Genomic DNA, 14,873 nt, shown 5'->3' with positions numbered 1-14,873 from the left:
TTTGCTACTGGGGGGGTCCCTGGAACTACAGTCTTTGCTACTGGGGGGGGTCCCTGGAACTACAGTCTTTGCTACTGGGGGGGTCCCTGGAACTACAGTCTTTGCTACTGGGGGGGTCCCTGGAACTACAGTCTTTGCTACTGGGGGGGTCCCTGGAACTACAGTCTTTGCTACTGGGGGGGTCCCTGGAACTACAGTATTTGCTGCTGGGGGGGGTCCCTGGAACTACAGTCTTTGCTACTGGGGGGGGGGGGTCCCTGGAACTACAGTCTTTGCTACTGGGGGGGGTCCCTGGAACTACAGTCTTTGCTACTGGGGGGGGGGTCCCTGGAACTACAGTCTTTGCTACTGGGGAGGTCCCTGGAACTACAGTCTTTGCTACTGGGGGGGTCCCTGGAACTACAGTCTTTGCTACTGGGGGGGGTCCCTGGAACTACAGTCTTTGCTACTGGGGGGGGTCCCTGGAACTACAGTCTTTGCTACTGGGGGGGGTCCCTGGAACTACAGTCTTTGCTACTGGGGGGGTCCCTGGAACTACAGTCTTTGCTACTGGGGGGGTCCCTGGAACTACAGTCTTTGCTACTGGGGGGGTCCCTGGAACTACAGTCTTTGCTACTGGGGGGGTCCCTGGAACTACAGTCTTTGCTACTGGGGGGGTCCCTGGAACTACAGTCTTTGCTACTGGGGGGGGGGTCCCTGGAACTACATATTTCCAGATGGGGGTCGGCGTCCAATTACTGTAGGTATTATTGCATCGTTCGTTCCAAAGAAAGTGACGTGGCCTGATGATGTCAGCTGAGTATTAATTAACCACATATTTATTCACCTCATTTTGTAACTTCGTCATTCAACGTTTTTTTGTTCATTGACATTTGGCCTTAATAGATGTGGAAACGTGGCTTTTTATGCCACGTTTCCTTAATTCTTTTAGACTAAGTCGTGTACAAAACAAAACAATAATTTACAAAATAAATGTGTAAACGTTTCAAAATAATACCGACAAGGGGCATGCGGTCGCAACGGGTTCCTATTAACGCCAAGTCAAAACGGGTTCAGAGCTGAGAAAAGTCTCCTGAGGAGGCGCGCCTGAGCCATAGCTATATTAGTGGCCCCTGAGCCATAGCTATTAGTGGCCCCTGAGCCATAGCTATTAGTGGCCCCTGAGCCATAGCTATATTAGTGGCCCCTGAGCCATAGCTATATTAGTGGCCCTTGAGCCATAGCCATTAGTGGCCCCTCAGCCATAGCCATTAGCTGCCATCCCAAAAGTGGCCACGCGATGGGGCCCAATGCCAGTGTCCCAAAACCTAGCGGATGTTGACATCAGTTTGAACCAGACTTGAAAGTCGTCCAGGTCACTGTAGTGGATCTAGGCCTTTCTATACGAGCGATACGTTAAAAAAAAAATCATAACTAAGTCAATCTAAGGTCTAATCAAACGCAGAATATCGCATATTTTGCACATATTACGATCCATAATGCACATAAAGCGAGCGTGCACGTGAGTATTTTGGCCGTATTTAGGTAAACGTCCGCAGTCCGTTAGCATAAAATGCTAAAAGATGCTACTTTTTTAATCCCTGGATTATGGGGAATAAAACAAATCTCGGGATGCCATCGGGCATGGCATCGATTGCAAAGGTATAAGTTAAAGTGGGTTTCTCGGGCCCGGCTGCGGAACCAGTTGAGTTGAGTAGCCCTGCGCTATACATTCTACACGGGAGAGAAGAGTCACACACACACACACACACACACAGCGACAATAGACGGGGGGGGGGGGGGGAGTGGGAGCGGCGCTGGTTTACCTGGGAAGGCGTTGGGCGGAGCCGGGGTGGGCACGGCGATGGGCAGGCCCACGCTGCCACTCCCGCTGTTCTCTCTGCTGCTGCTGCGACTGCTGCTGGGGTGGCTGCCTCCGCTGGAGCCGCTGCTGGGGGCGGGCACGCACACACACACCACACACACACACACCACACACACACACACACACACACACCACACACACGCACGCACGCACGCACGCACGCACGCACGCACGCACGCACGCACGCACGCAGTCGCACGCGCACACATACGTCACACCACACACACACACGTCACACCACGCACGCACACACACACACACACACACATGTCAGACCACACCCATGCATGCGCTTCCCCTACACCCCTAGTTCCAAAACACTGGGTCAGTGATCCATTTGTGGGTCGCAGACACATCGTTTTCTGGGTCCTTTTCCTAAATTTGGTTTTTAACCCATTCTGACCTGAGATCAGATTCATACGAGGTTTCCACTGGACACACACTGGTCTGATTAACCCATTCTGACCTGAGATCAGATTCTAAAAATGTCAGTCGCACTTCGATTCTTCAAAAATAGCAGACCTACAAGCTCGTAGCGCGCCACTCGGTGGCGCGCTATGAGCTTGTAGATCTGCTATTTTTCAATAGCTAAAGCATAACATAGTGCTCCCGGACAGAATGGGTTAATTACCATTATTATTATTATTATTATAATAACGATTTTTTTTTCTTCCAGTAACTTTATGAAAAGAAATGAAATCATAATCTTAAGAAATGTCATAAACGCACTGTGAGCTTGTTAGATCTGCTATTTTCAATAGTTTGGGTCACCGGGCAAACCTAATCTAATTTCTCTTTTAGGAACCACTGTCCTAGTACACTCTCCTGGTGCTAGCAATGGCAATTTGTTATCACTGGAATGCAATGGCCCACTCTTGGGTTTTTTTTGGGGTAACAAAATGTACTACATGTTGTCTCAGTAAGGGCCTGAGCACACCTAAGATTCCATGCAGACTTTTGCATCCTTTCCAGGTTTTTTAGACAGCTGGTGGAGCTGGGGGCAAGCTGTCTTAAAAACCTGGAAATGACGCAAAAGACAGCTAGCTTCCTTTGGCCGCGCGCATGGAAGTTCAAGTGGTGCACAGGCCGTAAGACAGCCCCTCCCCCTATATCCACAAGGAGCAGTGCATGCACCAAAGCATTATGGGAATTGTAGTACAGGAAGTAAGTGAGCCCAGTGACATCCATGACATCAGAGACACTGGGCTCACTGCTAAAATCTAAAATATCTAAAACCACAAATTACGCACATAAAGACCCCCAGGAAAGTGTTCTAAATCTTCTAAATGTCATTAACACATATATTTTTTTTGCAAGTGTCCCTTTAAGGCATATTTGTATTTTTAGCCAGGAATTCTTTTAAAAGTCCCATCATTAGCCTGCTAGATTACAAATGCTCAAAATGGCACCCCCAAGATCACTACATGGGTTCACAAACATGAGGCGTTATTATTATTATTATTATCATTATGCCTTTGAAATGACTATTATGTACAGCAATATAAAGAGACGGACACCTCACATGGACATAAGACAGTGAGCTCCAACAGTTTGACACATTAGTGACAAAACAAAAGACATTGAGATGTGTATAAAAATTATATAAAAACAATACCACATCAAGAGCTGCTGAGACGCACGCATGACAGTAGCAGACTTTTGAAACGGACAAGAGAGGAGAAGGAACAGGTGGAGATGATGAGGATGAAGATGATTGGTGGAAGAAGAAGAAAATATAATTTAAAAAAACGACGGCATGCTGAAGAGTGTCGCAAGAAGAAGAAAAAATAAAACAAAAGAAGAAAATCAATCTTATCTTGGTTCTGGGCCCTTGGGGAGCCCCCTTAACATATTCCATGGGTCTTTGGTTCGTTGTGTTTTTCCCTTCCAAAAGAATTAATAAAAATAATCCTTGCGAGTCTGGAAATCTAAGAATATCTTCTCATGTTCGAGGGCATGTTAAGATAGCTCAGTTAGTAAGAGTGCACACACCTTTGAACCTTAACCCATTCTGAACGGGAACCCATTTTGGTGTTGGCACTATGTTATGCTTTAGCTATTGAAAAATAGCAGATCTACAAGCTCATAGCGCGCCACCGAGTGGCGCGCTACGAGCTTGTAGGTCTGCTATTTTTTGAAAAATCGAAGAACGACTGACATTTTTTAGAATCTGATCTCGGGTCAGAATGGGTTCATGAGACCAGTGTGTGTCCAGTGGAAACCTCGTATGAATCTGATCTCAGGTCAGAATGGGTTAAGGTTCTGGGTTCGATTCTGGGCCCTCATGGGCACTGGGCCCTGCCAACTCAGCATAATGAAGAGCACAGCTTAGAATACGTCACGCTCCAATTGCTGGGAGTTGATTTCGTCAGTAGGCGTGTAGATAGATCCGCCTTAGATAGATCCACCGTAGATAGATCCAACCTTAGCGATCCATCTCCTGCAGGGTCTAGCTAGCACGTTGCAAAAGGGACAGCCTGATACGGACAATAAGCTTAACCGACTTAACTACTTTGAGAGAGGGGAATGTTTTTGACCACACCTCATCTTGAGAGACACGTAGTGGCGGCATGGATTATCACACTGGTTAAACCTGCATCTGGTCATTCTAATGGGGGCATGTTTGTTGTTCTAAGGAGGATAAAATGCTTGGGTCGATTTGGGTCAAATGATTCTTGATGCTATATACGTTTGTAGAACGTAGGATTGATAATGAAGAGCTTGTGGGTTGGGCTATTTTATTTTTTTGGCTCAGCCAGGAGGACACCGTCCCATCAGCCAGGAGGACACCATCCCATCAGCCAGGAGGACACCATCCCATCAGCCAGGAGGACACCATCCCACAACTAAGCATAATTCTAGTTTAAAGGGCCTTAGCGAGAGACGATGACGTCATTATTCTTTTACTTGCCAGTCCTCCAACATGGTGGCACGTTCCTCACCGTAGCCCCCTTTATTTAAACTACTCTCCAGACATTCCATGGCGAGAAAAAGAAAAAAGGGTTCCGCCTTCTGAGCTGCGCTTCCTTCCGGGGGACAATGAAAGAAAGGTTTAGTTCAGCCGGTGTGAAGGAGTGAGTCGTCGTAGTAGAGCATAGAGGAGGAACAAGGGAGGTAATAGTCCAGCAGTCGGGGCTTGTGGGGTCTGAAATTTGGTATATAGTTTTTTTTTTTTGCCAAAAATATTGTCTATATAGCCATAGCCACTTGCCCAAATGTGCCCAAAACCTCATCACATTTGTGCTGACCTTCATCCCATTTGTCATGACGTCTATGGCCGTTTTTTAACCCATTCTGACCTGAGATCAGATTCATGCGAGGTTTCCACTGGACACACACTGGTCTGATTAACCCATTCTGACCTTAGATCAGATTCTAAAAATGTCAGTCGTTTCTTCGATTTTTCAAAAATAGCAGACCTACAAGCTCGTAGCGCGCCACTCGGTGGCGCGCTATGAGCTTGTAGATCTGCTATTTTTCAATAGCTAAAGCATAACATGATGCTGACACCAAAATGGGTTCCCGTTCAGAATGGGTTAAGGAAAGTTTGACATTTTTGCCTGCCATAGAATGTTGATGGTAGGGGTCACAAGAAACCCCTATAAAAGAAATTGTCTAATAGTGACAGCCGGGTCAGCAAGTGGATTCATGAATGTATGTATATATAGACAATATTTTAGGCCAATATAAAAAGACTATATACCAAATTTCCCACTTTTAAACAAAAGAAGCCCGTCGGCTAGCCGGACTACAAAGAAGGAAGAGAGGGACAGGAACAGGAAAAGGTGGGCGACGTGTTTCAGAAGGTATATAGTAAAGAGAGAGAGAGAGAGATGCATGCTGGGTAGTGAAGTTTCTGTTTAGTTCTTGTATAGTTTGTTTCCTTGTAGGGAGGGGGGGGGAGGGGAGTGGAGGGGAGGGGCGGGGGTACCTGTACGTGCGGTTCCTCTGATTAACGGACGCGGTGCGTGCAGGGCTCTGCTGGAGGGGGGGCGCCGCCGCCACGTTGTTGCGCGTCGGACTTGAGACGTAGTCATTAGGGACAACGGGCGGGCGCACCGGCTCGAGGGTCCGATATGGGGAGTGGCGCCTGTGAGAGGGGGGGGTGGAGGGGGTGTGGGTTCAGGACGGGGGTAGGGGGGGAGTGACATATCCACAGAGGTGGGGGGGGGGGGGGGGGGGGGAGAGCGAGAAACAAACAGGTTGCAAACTTAAAAACGGAACGACACGTGACCGACACGGGGGTGGTTGGTGGGGGAGGGGCACATAGGGTCGTTATGGGAGCGTGGGGGGAGGGCAGGGGGGGTGTGGCGGGGCGGAGCCACAGGTGTTTTGGGGGCGGGCTGAACCTGCTGGTTGAATGAATGCTGCACATCTTGACATTTCTGTTTTACCTTCATTTATCTGCAAAGAAAATTATAATTCCGTCTTTTTTTGACACAGACTCCGCAAGAGGCACAAAAACCGTTGTCGCGTACCAAATCACTAGCATAATTGTTCCGTGGTGTTTAGTAGTCGCTACGTTAGTGGTTATTATAAATCAGGGCATTTATTTTATCCAATAGGAGAAAAAAATATATATACACAAGGTTCAAGTGGTTTAAAAGCATGACTTTACATTTTATACTGTCATTATGAAAAGACTTGGAAAAGAAAACGGAGGATGTTTACCTGCTGTGAGACCGATAAGGAGTAAATTATCATGCAAGGTCCCAAATCATTAACATTATGGGATGATGACCCGACGTTGCTATGGAAACCATGGGGCAGCCAGGCGAGGGACGGATAAATAAAACATGGACAAACTGGGGAGGAGAAGCTTCAAAGAATTATGAACTACATACAAACAACAACAACAACAACAAAACAAAAAAAAAGATGCCTGCCCGAAACTTTGGGCTTGCGGCACACACAGTGAGTTATGGAAGGTCTGAGCTGGACGACCAACATGCATCTAGAAGGTACACACACACACGCACGCACGCACACACACACACACACACACACTCGGACACGCACGGACGCTTCTGAATTTCATCATGAACTTCACACGCCCACTTGGGTCCCAGGAGTGACACAGAACACACGTGTTATGGGCTGGACGAACACACACACACACACACGCACGTGCGCGACTGCGTGTGCACACACACACAGAACACAGAACAATAAACAACAGCGAACTATTACAAATTACATTTTCCAAAATTACTTTTGGGGGTCCTTGACATGAAAAGGATTAACGAAGGCATTTGTAGAATCGTCCTCAGGTCTAAAATCCGTCCGAGATCAACAGCTCTAAACTGCACAGCGTCTTGAGTCTCTTGCTGGGTTGCCAATCTCCCCAACGCTGATTACTGCTATCAAGAGAAGGTCACAGCAAATTCCACGTCCTTTGTGATAACAGTCGTCCTGTGCCCCTGGCATTAGATAAAAGTCCAGCGAAAGGTCGGGCGAAGGGGAGAGTAGACTCAACAGCGTGGCAAGTTAACCCATTTTGACCTTGAGATCAGATTCTAAAAATGACTTCTACATCCCGACAGGTTTCTGAAAAAGCTGCTTCTATGTCAGTCGTTCTTCGATTTAAAAATAAATAGCAGATCTACAAGCTCATAGCGCGCCACTCGGTGGCGCGCTATGAGCTTGTAGATCTGCTAGTTTTCAATAGCTAAAGCATAACATAATGCTAACACCAAAAGGGGTTCATGCCCAAAATGAGTTAACCCTAGTGGCCTTTTGAGTGACGCCCTGCTCGTCACTTACAACAACACACAATAAAAGTCATCCCGGCCGTTTCACTCGTATGGATATGAAGAAATCAACTGACTGCGAGAAAGCGCTAATGTTACTGCCGGCGGAGTATAATTACATTTCCGCTAGCAACAGACTGTATCAAAAAAATATGAGTGACTGACTTTCGTAAACGATACAAAGACACCTCCCCGAGACATTCACCCCAATTTTTGGACCACGATTCTAAGATGACCCAAAATGTCATTCTCCAATCTCCATGAGAGGAAAAAGCGTCCGCAAACCAGGGAACGAACGAGACATCAGGACTTCGGCGCTCTACAGATCCAGATGAAAGGACAATGCCACATCACAGACGTGGCATTTTACTGTATCTACTGTATGTACAGAACAGAGAACAGTGCTGAAAGGCAGCAGAGCAGCATCGTCAATGTGGAATCCTGACCCAGTCTTCCTCGCTGCGTTTGGATCAAATAATGTCGATCAATGCAGCGAAGAAATACAACAAAAAAATATAAGAATATAAACATTCACACACACCAGTTAATTCCACCGCCGTGATCAAAGCATCTTTAATGAATTAACCAATTGAATCCCAGCATTCCTGTTCCTTCCAGGGGCAACAATGGCCAAAAAACAACAGCATCTACGATGTAAGCTTGTAGATCGGCTAAGAGATGTGGTGTTGTACACAGCAAAACAAAGAAAGACGGTCCAAGTACGGTCGCAACCGCCTCGAGTACGCGCCACCAAGACTAGAGGCTTTAAGCGCCTTGAAAGTGAACGGCTGTGATCAAAATGCAGAGCCTCATTTTAAACAGCCGCGCGACACTGTCGTGATCAAACGCATCGGCACGGCATCGATAAACGGCCCCGAAGACATCGTCTAAATAAACAAAAGCCGGAGCCAATGAATGACGACACCCAGAGAAACCCACTGCCTCAAAGCCACAAACATACTCTCGTAGGATTATTCCGACCTCTCTCAATATTCCGACCTCGCATAATTCCGAACCAACACAATCCCAAACCTCAGTCTTAACCGGCCACGTATGTCGCTATAACCCTAACCTCAGTCTTAACCGGCCACGTAGGTCGCTATAACCCCTAACCTCAGTCCTAACCGGCCACGTAGGTCGCTATAACCCTAACCTCAGTCTTAACCGGCCACGTAGGTCACTATAACCCCTAACCTCAGTCCTAACCGGCCACGTAGGTCACTATAACCCCTAACCTCAGTCCTAACCGGCCACGTAGGTCACTATAACCCTAACCTCAGTCTTAACCGGCCAAGTAGGTCACTATAACCCTAACCTCAGTCTTAACCGGCCACATAGGTCGCTATAACCCCTAACCTCAGTCCTAACCGGCCACGTAGGTCGCTATAACCCCTAACCTCAGTCTTAACAGGCCACGTAGGTTGGACTAACAGGAGGTCGGACTTAAGGACAGTCCCCATGAAGCTCCTGTGTGGTTCACAGTGCCAGAATGCGGGAGGTTTGGGGGTTGGGTTGGTCCCCACCGGTCGGTCGTACGCTACGTACCCTAGGGTCCCCTTCCCTGTCATGGGGGGGCTGGGGGGCTTCTGTGTGGGGGGGTTGGTGCGAGGCAGGCCACCAGCGCCGGCCTTCATGTTCTGGGCACTTGCCTGTAAGGAGGAGGAGGAGGAAGAGGGGGAAAGGGGAGGAAAGCGAGGCATAAGAACGTGGACAGCGTGGGTGAAGATATTACTGCAACGAGAAGAACGTGGAGTGAGAGAGAAAAATGTAATGTTTCAAGATACCTGGTTTCATAAACGAGATAAAGCTGGGGTTAAACTTAGCCACGTATAGACCGATACACAGAGGGGTGCCCTGGGCGCGGCCATTTCTGAGGTGTAATCCATGGAGCAGGTGCTCCGTAGGCCAGGTGTAGCTAATCAGTGCTGTTGCGCTTAATGGTACACCTCAGTAATGGCCGCACCCAGGAAACCCTCTGTGAATCGGTCTATACACGCACCAAAAACAGACCATCTACGAGGTCACAACACGCAGCGTATTGCGAGCTCCTAGATAAGCTATTTTCGGTGCTCGACCAAGCATGATAATTTGGCATTAGAAGCAAACAAGGTTCTTATCACAGCAGTCAAGAGATCTTTTTTTTATTTTTTTATTCTGCAACCACAACAGTTCTCCACACAGCATCAAAACCAAAAAAGAAAAAAACCACGAGAACCTCATAGCAACACACAGGAGATACTTACCTTAAACCTTAGCAACCACTGAGGTTTGTTTTTATTTGTAAATTAGGCAAGCGGAAAGGAAAGAGAGAGAAAAGAGAGGGAATCAGAGGATTAGTGAGTGAACAGGCAGGAAAAACAAATTGCACATGAAAATGTGATCAAATCTGTCAGGCACGTCTGACTATAGGAGATTGAAGGCACGTCTGACTAGGAGATTGATGTTTCTATGTCAGTCGTTCTTCGATATTTCAAAAATAGCAGACCTACAAGCTCGTAAGCTTGTAGATCTGCTATTTTTCAAAAGCTAAAGCATAACATACTGCCAACACCAAAAGGGGTTCCCGCACCAAAATGGGTTAAACTTGTTTTGTAAAAATAACCTAGTTATTCCAAATCAGGTAGGGGAAAAACCTTGGAGGCCATAATTTCCCCATTTAAAAATGTTATTCTTCGTTTTTCTTTTAGATTGTATGACCTCAATTACACACAAATAACCTGAACTTTGAACATTCAGTGGATATCCTGTGGTCTGGAGTTTTCTCTGGGGTTTGGAAGCCTTTTGAGCGGCAATAAAAGCAGGCAAAAATCAGCGAAAAGCCCAGACCACAGAGAATCTATAATGTTCAAGTTTATTTGGGTGCAATATTGAGCTCAGAAAGAAATTAAGAAAAATGACAAAATCTTATTTTTATGTCACAAATGGACAGGAACCTTGAAATAACACTGAATTCTAAATGTTACAATCAGTGGTTAGAGCAGCATACAGACATCAGGCATGGAATTAATTGTATAGTTAGTTACCTTACCATGATTTAAGAGTAAGACCAAACATTGGCAAGATATCTTTAAAACACTTCTGTAGATATATTATATTTTGGTATAATCCAAAACATTCTCCCCATTAATTTACATAAGCATGGCAAAACAGGTGTCAAAGTCACACTTTTGAACACACAAACTAGGATGAACAAAAAGGATTCTGCCAAATGTAGAACATTCCAAAACCTTTCAATCCGTTTACCATGACTGCTAAGTTCTAACAGGATTGTTTCTCACACGCTGCGCAACAAACACATTGAGTCACGTAAACATACGTGACGTCTATTCGTCCTAACTCATTTCCATACGTGGTCAGAACCCGCCTTGTCCACGTTCGTTTAGTGAACTAGTGCAACGGTTCCCACACCTTTTAGCCCAGGACCCAACACAGAAATGAGATATTCACCCAGGACCAAACTAGGGAAAATAGAAGATCTACAACAGCTTGTAGATCTGCTATTTTCCCTAGTTTGGTCCACTACCCGTTTTCTTCAAATTTATGGAATTTCTTAGATTTTTGCTTTTATGAAATCATGAAGTCACTGGGGGGAAAAAAATCATTGAGTTTTGGTTTAATTCATGAAAAGTTGCGCTTTTTTGGGAATGTTTTTTTTTTTAAAAGCTAATTACAAACTAAATGTAGGAAACAAAAACTAACGGGACCCATTATTAGCAATGTGTCCCGACCCACTGTTTGGGAAACGAGTGAACGAGCGTGACACCTCGTTTTTCGTATACCGTGAACCCGCACTGGAAGGCGGAGCCTTACCTTTACGCCGTGGCCCATGTCGTCCAATAGGCTGTAGTCGATGGGCTTGCGGATGTAGCGCACGGGCCTCTCGGGATTGGCCGGGGCGATGATCTTGTGCGTGCGCGAGGTGTTCTTGTTGGTGGTGAGGATGCCGATCTCCCGCCTGGCCACCTTCTCTTTGTGGATGTCCACCGTCTGCAGAGGAGGGGGTGGCAGAGGAGGGTGAGGGGTGGCAGAGGAGGGTGATTTAACCCATTCTGACCTGAGATCAGATTCTAAAAATGTCTTCTACATCCTGACAGTTTTCTGAAAAAGCTATGTTTCTACCACCAGAGGGGGCTCAAGGAACACTAGTGGTACTAGTACCAGTGGTTGGAACCTAGTACTAGTGTACTAGTATCACTAGTACTGTGGACGAACTAGTGGTACTAGTACCAGTGGTTGGAACCTAGTACTAGTGTACTAGTATCACTAGTACTGTGGACGAACTAGTGGTACTAGTACCAGTGGTTGGAACCTAGTACTAGTGTACTAGTACCACTAGTACACTAGTGGTACTAGTACCAGTGGTTGGGAACCTCTAATCTAACGTAATCCTGGGTGCTACACTTCCTCCGCCAAGCTGGTGAGAGCAACGGACTGACCTCATGCTTCCTTCTATGCATAAGGAGTCCAAGCCGCTTCTTTTCACCTGACAGGGGGGGGGGGTTTCCCCGGCTGGACGTAGCGAGTGGGGGGAAACACGTTATTCCAAGCAGTTCCTTTTCCCCTCCGTCAGGCGCCCCGGCTGGCCAGGGGGAGGCAGTTTAGAGACCAGGATTACGGCATGTTTTTTTGTGAGGCTACCACTACATACCCTAGGGGACACGGGGAGAACATGTGAGGGTACTGTACCTACCCTAGGGCACACGGGGAGAACATGCAAACTCCACACAGAAAGAAAGGCCCTTTTGCAAACCCCTCCCAGGGTATGGGCACTGATGACACGGAGGGTCTTTTTAACCCATTCTGACCGGGAACCCATTTTGGTGTCAGCACTATGTTATGCTTTAGCTATTGAAAAATAGCAGATCTACAAGCTCATAGCGCGCCACCGAGTGGCGCGCTACGAGCTTGTAGGTCTGCTATTTTTTTTTTAATCGAAGAACGACTGACATTTTTAGAATCTGATCTCAGGTCAGAATGGGTTCATCAGACCAGTGTGTGTCCAGTGGAAACCAGGGCTCCAGACTAACTTTTTTCACCACCGTCCCGGAACCGTCCCAAAATACAATTTGAACCGTCCCGAAGTAAATGTATACCGTCCCGGGAAATAAATGTACAAAAAGCACCACTCAAATTGTGAAATTAATAACTGTATTCCTATTGTAATAGAAATACAATTAAGCCAAACAAATAATGTACTGCATGTATTGAATACATGCAGTACATTAATTGTCTGGCTTCATGTTTCTTCTGTAGATACACTGATTTAGTCAAAATGCTCCCAGATGAAAAATAGGGCTTGGTTAAAAATGTTAATCGAATTAATCAGAGGCTTTGTAATTAATTAATCTAAATTAATCACATTTTAATCGCATATCAATATTCGACCTGAGAACAGTGATTTTTATTTTCAAATGGATTGTTATTTTGGTGTAGGCTGATCAAGACCAACAGATAACGTGCAGCAATGCAGGTATATTAATACTCAAATGTCTATTACATGGTTGGCATGAGAAAACAAATAAAAACAACTTTATTAGGGGGAATACTAAGACGAAGGATCAATAAATAATAATAATAAATACAATCAATGTGGAATGAGAGCGTTTTGGTTTTGGGGTGTGCATTCCACAGTGTTGGGGCAGCAATTCCAGAACAATCTGAGCATTAGAAAACATCTGTTGCTTCAGAGGATTATATACCAACATATTATTTAATGTCGACGGCAGCTAGCAAGCCTAGCATGGAAGCTAACGTTAAACGTTGGTGTAGTGTAGCCCCATGTCCATATGGAACCTTTCTGTGGCACACAACCATGGTCTTATCCACGCTTCCAACCGATAGTTTTTCAATCTAAATGTCTCATCCACGGGGCAAAAGCAATATAATTCCTATGATTCCGTTGGGTGAATGTAGTGTGTGCGTTGTTGTTGTTGTCAACGGGAGGCATACTAGTTTGGTCCGACAGAGCATTGGTTGACGGCACGGCAAATTCTCATGCTGCTCATCGCTGCACACGAAATGCGCATTTTCAGTGTAAAAACTCCTCTCGTCCCGAAACCGTCCCGGATGAGATACATTTACGTTCCAAATAGATATTTTACAGTCCCCGGGACGTCGGGACGCCGTTAATCTTGAGCCCTGGTGGAAACCTCGTATGAATCTGATCTCAGGTCAGAATGGGTTAACATTGTGCCTACATGGGATGTGGATAATGTGTATACGTATATGGATATGTCCATATTATGACGGTATATAGTTTTATTTTGATAGCATAATTGTCCCCACCGATGCTAGGTTTACCCGTGTCGATTCTTTACCGTTTACTGTGGCACTACCAGTGATGTAAATAGGTTTTCAATGTAATGTCCCGGGATGCAGGGATGGTCTTTTAGCCCATTCTGACCCGAGATCAGATTCTAAAAATGTCTTCTACATCCTGACAGTTTTCTGAAAAAGCTGTGTTTCTATGTCAGTCGTTCTTCGATTTAAAAAAAATAGCAGACCTACAAGCTCCTAGCACGCCACTCGGTGGCGCACTATGAGCTTGTAGATCTGCTATTTTTCAATAGCTAAAGCATGAAATAATGCACCAAAAGGGGTTTCCGCCCAAAATGGGTCCCAGGGACATTTTATGAGTCCCACTTCAACGACGTTAGGAGTCATATTTTGCCATTTTTTTTACAAATTGCAGCATTTAACTCCCATTTCATTTCATATGGTTATAAATGTGGTTATATGCATGTAGAAAACAGAAGAAGAAATGACGACCCCTGAACTATAAACTGCGTTTTGGGATGCAAAATGCACCCCATTTTAACCCATTCTGACCTGAGATCAGATTCATACGAGGTTTCCAGTTGGCACACACTGGGTCTGATTATAACCCATTCTGACCTGAGATCAGATTCTAAAAATGTCAGTAGCTCTTCGATTTTTCAAAAATAGCAGACCTACAAGCTCGTAGCGCGCCACTCGGTGGCACGCTATGAGCTTGTAGATCTGCTATTTTTCAATAGCTAAAGCATAACGTGATGCTGACACCAAAACGGGTTCCCGTTCAGAATGGGTTAATCTCTGCACTGCACCGTCTCTCTGTGTGTTTGATGTATGCGTTTGCCTTGTCTGTTAATTGTATCATCATCATTAGTGTCATCATTATAGGCATGAAAAATCATTCAAAATGTCAAAAAAAAGAGTCGGAGAACAGCCGATGTGGCAGCTCACAGCACGCCTCATCGCAGTGCGTTGAGAGATCATTA

General features: G+C 45.8%; 1 protein-coding gene across 5 annotated transcripts in view; it reads right to left on the bottom strand.

Moving 5' to 3' along the window:
* The window catches only part of abi2b (abl-interactor 2b), a 42,434-nt gene that overhangs the window by 15,227 nt on the left and 12,334 nt on the right, over window positions 1-14,873 (bottom strand). For 4 of the 5 annotated variants that reach the window (XM_080758726.1, XM_080758727.1, XM_080758728.1 and 1 more), the window contains exons 3-6: window positions 11,425-11,601; window positions 9,160-9,263; window positions 5,796-5,954; window positions 1,806-1,930 (exon numbers count right to left, since the gene is read on the bottom strand). In XM_080758726.1, coding sequence (XP_080614852.1) covers window positions 1,806-1,930; window positions 5,796-5,954; window positions 9,160-9,263; window positions 11,425-11,601 — 565 coding nt within the window. The remainder of the gene's footprint in view (window positions 1-1,805; window positions 1,931-5,795; window positions 5,955-9,159; window positions 9,264-11,424; window positions 11,602-14,873) is intronic. The other variant, XM_080758730.1, reaches the window with a different exon arrangement.

This window comes from Protomyctophum bolini (assembly GCF_963924005.1).
Source record: "Protomyctophum bolini genome assembly, chromosome: 24".
Classification (NCBI taxonomy): domain Eukaryota; kingdom Metazoa; phylum Chordata; class Actinopteri; order Myctophiformes; family Myctophidae; genus Protomyctophum; species Protomyctophum bolini.
The sequence above is the reverse complement of the archived record's forward strand: the minus strand, read 5'-3'. Positions and strand labels throughout refer to the sequence as shown.